Source organism: Bactrocera oleae, chromosome 6, assembly GCF_042242935.1.
Source record: "Bactrocera oleae isolate idBacOlea1 chromosome 6, idBacOlea1, whole genome shotgun sequence".
Lineage (NCBI taxonomy): Eukaryota > Metazoa > Arthropoda > Insecta > Diptera > Tephritidae > Bactrocera > Bactrocera oleae.
In genome coordinates, this window is record NC_091540.1 from 16,989,266 (window position 1) to 16,995,475 (window position 6,210).

Consider the following 6,210-nt stretch of genomic DNA (forward strand, 5'->3'; position numbering starts at 1 on the left):
ATATTTATGTCAAATGTTGGTACGCGCTCTTGCACAGTATTCTACTGGGTGTCCTTTACCTGGTTCATTGAACTTTAATTAGAACAGAGTATTTTGTTTATATTCGCAGAACGTCTTGCGTGCAAATTACATTTAAATCGGTTTTATTGACAAGTCACAGAAGTAGTGTCAAGGACAACAGTTTGCATAACTCATTCATTGACGGACATGCGGGTCGTTGAAGTGCATTCACCTGTAAATATTTGCCGGTGACACGCGCATGACATCGACCAACTTGTTTATAAACAACATATTACATTTGTTAAAGCTAGAGTAAAGCGGAAAATATCAATATTTAGAGTGAACACTCGTATATACTGAGGCAACCCTTTCGATGTAATAAATAGCCTCACGTGATTGAAGGAAGGTGAGGCATATCATTTTTGTTAGGGAGCGTAAAAGGCAAATGCGCCTTTGACGGTTGCTCGTCCTTTTGTTTACCTTTCGCTGTTTGAATTTTCAAGGTATTTTGCGCGCCACTTTTGCCACGTTTGTAAAAGAGGACGTTAAAGGCTAAAAGTGAAACTTAACAACTCCTTCGAGCCTTTGATAAAATATAAGCCGTTTGCTTAGCAACCAACCAATGGTCGACTAGCTGTTAAATCAATGGAATTTTTCAGTGAGATTAAGAAAGCACAAGTGTTCAGAGAAGTTGTATATTTTGAAAGTTTTGGCTTTTGAAAAACAGTTCCAATTATATTTTAAAATCTAAATTATGTAAAACTAACTGTGAAGTCAACTGGAGCTATTATAGCAGCTTAAAAGCTCTGCGAAGTTTAAGAAGTACTCTCTGCCTCGAATCACTGAAAGTTCTGAAATTTAGTAGTAGAACGCGAAATTCTTTCGAGTACACGGCTGGTTTAAGACAAGGCTCTTAATTAAAGCCTGAAATTTTCTCATAAAAGCGACCTCGTAGCGTGTATAAGACGTATAGCTTATAAATGGCATCACTCCCATAATTATCGCACCTATTATATATCTGTGACATATTGTTCTCTTGAATGTTCATTCTGAACTTTTTCCAACACCATGGGAAATACGGAGAGCAATGTAACAAGTGGCGTCAAGAAGCAAGCTGGCGTCTCCACACAAGCACTCTACAAGTTCGTCAATCTCAAGGGTGGCGGTCTCTTGGTGGATATGATGAAGCGCGCTTGCCAGACAAAACAATTCGCGGAAATTGACCATGCAATCAAGACAAAAGTCGAGCCGTTTCTCTATAATAAAGGTGCTGGCCGCTACTTTCCAATCTCAAAACTGGTGCTCTTACGTAATAAGGAACGCGCGCGCACCAAACAACTACCTGAGATCAGAGCGCTGGAGAATCCAGATGATGACTTTAATATACATGATTACTGTACGGAGGTTTCTGAAGCCGAATATATATCGAATCCGAGCGCTTATCGCTTTGTATGCTGGAATTTGAATGTGAGTAGTGGTATTTTCTGAAGCCTCTCTTGCGCAAATAAAGTTACTTGTATTGCAGGAACGTGGCGCTGTCGGCGAAACTGTTTTACATCTCTGTCTGCTGAACGCCTCATCATTGCATGCAGATCTCGCCAAACGTTTACTTAAATGGTACCCCAAACTCATACTCGATGTCTATATGTGTGATGAATATTATGGTGAGAGCGTGTTGCATATTGCGATCGTTAATGAGGACCCGGCGATGGTCAAATATCTGCTGGACGCTGGCGCCGATGTGCAAGAACGGTAAGCGATAATAAGAAATATTAACTAATACATATCAATGTATATTCTTCTTAGATGCTGTGGCGCCTTCATGTCCGCCGAGGATCAGAAACCATCGCGTTACGACTCACCCGATCATGAATATGTCGGCGTACAACCGATGACCAATTACGATGGCTATGTCTATTGGGGCGAGTATCCGATGAGCTTTGCTGCTTGTCTATCGCAAGAAGACTGTTTTCGTCTGGTATTGGCACGTGGCGCTGATCCTAATCTACAGGACACCAACGGCAATACTTCACTGCATATGTTGGTGATCTATGAAAAGATCGAAATGTTCGATGTGGCCTACGAGGTGGGCACCAATATACACTTACGTAACATGCAGAATCTAACAGCGCTTACGTTGGCCGCAAAACTAGGACGTGTTGAGATGTTTTTCCATATATTAAGTATCGAACGTGAGATCTATTGGCAGCTGGGTAGCATTACATGTGCGGCGTATCCACTGTCGATGATCGACACGATCGATGTGGAAACGGGGAACATTAATAAAGATTCTGTATTGAATTTCGTAGTTTTTGGTGTAAGTAGTTTTTGGAAACCGATTAAAAACTCGACTTAATTTACACTTTAATTCATGCAGGATAAATTGGAGCACTTGGAGCTGCTGGACGGTGTAGTTATCGATTTGTTGAAGACCAAATGGGAGTCCTTTGTCAAGTCGCGTTTCTACAAACAGTTTTATATGTTTTCATTCTACTTCCTCTTCTCGTTAATAAGTTTTATCTCACGCCCTGGGCCATCTGACAAAAAAGACGACGATGATGACGAAGAGTTTGACAACGGCGGTGTAGTAACATCAAGTCCACAAGCCATAAATGGTTCTGCTGCATTTCATAGAGGCGATGAGTGGTTACCACGTTTGATCAAGCGTGCAATCGCCAAGATGGAATACAGTGAGTTAAGTTTAAACTGTTCACCGGATGCTCAGCTAACTTAAAAAGTCTTTTTCTAATATTTCACAGAAACTTTTTGGTTGAATTTTACCGACTATTTTGATGATAACGATGTGGAGATGGTGCCATCTTGGTGGGCGAGCTATGCCGAATGTCCGCTAATGAACATGGAATCAGATTTGGCGAAGGTTGCTTATCATAAAACATTTCTAGGTCCTGTGTGATTAACAAGAACTTGGCTCTCTTTTAGGTACGCATTGTGGCTGAAATCATAATTTTCTTTGGTTCCATTTTATACTTATTGTCAGCCTTGAGAGAAGCGCGCTTCTTAGGCTACAAGATGTTTGTCGAGAATATGGTACCCACCCATTTTTTTTATTTTGATTGCATCCTTTCTATATTTCTTATTCATCAACAGATGACGGCTCCTTCAAGGGTTATGTTTCTGTTCTCCTGTGCGCTTATGATGACTATACCCGGGCTGAGGTTGTCCTGCATGACCGAGATTGATGATCATGTGGCTGTCTTTATTATGCTCACTACAGCGCCTTACTTTCTATTCTTCTGTCGGTAAATTCTCAAAACAAAGTAATAACTCTAAGGCTATGTGATTAAATACCGACTTTTCAGTGGTTTCAAAACCGTCGGTCCATTCGTTGTGATGATCTATCGCATGGTCATGGGTGACCTTATACGTTTTGTTTCGATTTATCTCGTCTTCGTGATGGGTTTTTCACAGGCTTACTATATCATATTTCTCACATTCGACAACCCCGCAACACCAGAGGAAATTGACGATTCTGAAACAAATCCGATGCCTTCCCCCATGGAGTCCATAGTGGCTATGTTTTTGATGTCGCTCACCAATTTTGGTGACTACTTCGGCGGCATGGGTTCCACACAGCACGAATATGAAGCAAAGACACTTTTCTTTCTCTTCATGGTGATTGTCAGCGTTTTGTTGGTGAACATGTTGATCGCCATGATGGGTAACACCTATCAAAAGATCGCCGAGATACGAAACGAATGGCAACGTCAGTGGGCGCGTATTGTTCTGGTAGTGGAGCGTAGTGTACCGCCAGCGGAACGTCTCAAGAATTTCATGCATTACAGTCAACCGATGTCGGATGGACGGCGTGCTTTGGTGCTTCGGCTGAATATGAGCGTAAGTGTAACGAATCTTATTGTGGGAATAGTTTATTTCAAATGTATGTTTTAGGATGAAGACAAGGAAGAGATGAAAGAAGTGCAGGAGATGAAACGCATACATCAACGGTTTTCCAAGAAGCGCCAGACTGAGCGCGAAGCACGCGCTCGCAAGAGACAAGAAGAGTACGAAAAATTCTTCGGTACACAACCCCCGGGAGACCGTGATAATAATAATACTTGAAAAGAGATTATTGAATGTTTGGACCTGAATCGTATAGATGTGTATGTAGAATAAGAACGTAATCATCAGTTATTGGTCGTAGCTAGGTAAAATTTCTGAACATGATATGTATTGTACTATAAAATGGTTTTGTTTAGGTACATTGAAAACATAAACTCGAATAAAAAGATAATAGAATATAATAGAAGTATTTTCTTTGAACTTTCGGGGTCTTTAAACTTTTCCAAGCCTTGCTCCCTATTTATTTTTGATTTATTGGCTCCCTGTGTTTAATTTAATTCTCGAGTTACCATGAGCCTCCTTTATTTGATAATAGCGTGATCTGACTTATGGCACGTATAAAAACCTTAGATTTTAGGCTCGAGATGGTCATGAAAAAAAATACGTGTGGCACTCGGGGACTGCCGCGGTAAAGCTAATGCATAAAATGAATTAAGAGATGTGTATGTATGTATGTAGGTATGAGGTTGGTGTCTCTTTAATTACTTACTAGGCACTAAGCTTCTGTTATGTAATAAAGGTAGTATGCTAACGTTCATCACAAGAAACCGACAAGAAGTGCTAGATATCACACTTGTGTCGGAAGAACTGCTTTACAGGGTAACCCAATGGAGAGTTTTCGAAGAACACTCTTTTTCGGATCACCGATATATTGAATGTATTATTGAGGAAAGGGCAGATAGAGGCAATAACTTTAGGAATCATAGGAAAACGAACTGGCTGGTGCACATGCAAGAGCTGGAAAAACGTATCCCAGCCCAAAAGCAAGGAGGACCTCGACATCTTTGTTAAACGATTTACGGAGCCATACCGGCAAGCATTAGAGGTGGCTTGTATAATAACATGAAGTAGGGGTGGAACTAGGCCTCCATGGTGGTCTCCCGAATTTAAAAAATGATAGAGAGATTGCAGAAAGCAGTCAATTTTAGCTACGCTAACCCAAGGCGAGTTAGATTGGGATAATTATTACAATAGCTTCTAAAGTCATACAAGAAGGACGTTAGGAGAGCAAAAAGAAATTCTTAGAAATCTTTTTGTAATGATATCGAGAATACGGCAGAAGCGTCTCGACTTAGGAAAATAATGGCACAATCAGGGCACAGTATTGGATATCTTTAGAAGCCAGACCACAACTGATCATACTGGCTTTGTGATGGGCTTGTCGATATTAAATGTGCTGGACTGACTGGTAGAATCTTAGATTCTATTCTCGACTGTAAGGGATTGCGTTGGTCCTGTTTAAATTGTAGATCTATTGAAATCGATCTATTTAAAGTTTATAGGGAGACACGCAATGGCTTTAACGAAATCGGTCGTGATCTTGTAACCCTCACTGAAAAATTTAGGCACTATGAAAAATTGTTCAAATCTTTTAAGTGCCTGAATGATTCTCACGAATCCTCTAAACCTGCTCCTAAGCGTAAACGTCCTTCCGATGAAGTAACACTTAGTTCTTCTGTTCAGAAAAGAACGTATCCTCCCAACGACCTAATAAATCTCTCTTCTCCTTGCCCTCAAGGTGATAAGCCGTCAACTTCCAAAGAGCTCAATTCCCCAAAAGCTCTATCTAATAGTAATAAGTGTCTCACAATTCCAGAGGCTCCCCCTATTAACTTAGTAGCATCAGTTAATAATTTGATAGTTATTCCACCTAAAAAGTCTATATTTATTTCGAGACTTGCCAAAGATACCTTGGTGGAGGACATTAAATCTTACATTTCGTCACGTTTAAAAATCGATGATATCAATATACGTAAATTTAACTTCAATTATGATAGAAGTATATCATCGTTTAAAATAGACGTATCTAGTGAAACATTTAAAAAGATCTTAGATAGTTCATTTTGGCCACCTGGGGCTTTTGTACGCGAATTTAAACCTAAACTTAGAAGTCAAACTGAGGAAAACATTGTTAAATTACCAAAAGCAACCACCGATATAAAAAACTGATTGGTAGAAATTCGCTAAGCATTTATTATCAAAATGTTAGAGGTCTTAATACAAAATTAACTGACTTGTATTTGAACAGTTCCAATTTTAATTTCCATATAATTGGATTTATAGAAACTTGGTTAAAACCTCACATTTTTGATAATGAGATTTTAAACAGCGAATTTCAAATTTTTAGAT

At 39.6% G+C, this 6,210-nt stretch overlaps 1 protein-coding gene across 1 annotated transcript; it reads left to right on the forward strand.

Moving 5' to 3' along the window:
- The first annotated feature begins 668 nt into the window (after positions 1–668).
- nan (transient receptor potential cation channel subfamily V member nanchung) lies at positions 669–4,167 on the forward strand. Its single transcript, XM_014238474.3, has 9 exons — positions 669–1,467; positions 1,526–1,752; positions 1,807–2,317; positions 2,378–2,690; positions 2,760–2,878; positions 2,941–3,048; positions 3,109–3,260; positions 3,321–3,855; positions 3,910–4,167. Exons 1-9 carry the CDS (start codon positions 1,069–1,071, stop codon positions 4,078–4,080), a joined length of 2,535 nt encoding a protein of 844 aa, XP_014093949.2. The 5' UTR covers positions 669–1,068; the 3' UTR covers positions 4,081–4,167.
- The last annotated feature ends 2,043 nt before the right edge of the window (positions 4,168–6,210 follow it).

What these genes read in the sequence shown, in the direction of transcription:
- nan (XM_014238474.3), top strand. Translation starts at nt 1,069, where the DNA reads ATGGGAAATACGGAGAGCAATGTAACAAGTGGCGTCAAGAAGCAAGCT. An exon ending in AGATGTTTGTCGAGAATATG is followed by an intron (nt 3,049 to 3,108) that starts GTACCCACCCAT and finishes ATTCATCAACAG; the next exon opens with ATGACGGCTCCTTCAAGGGT. An exon ending in TGCTTCGGCTGAATATGAGC is followed by an intron (nt 3,856 to 3,909) that starts GTAAGTGTAACG and finishes TGTATGTTTTAG; the next exon opens with GATGAAGACAAGGAAGAGAT.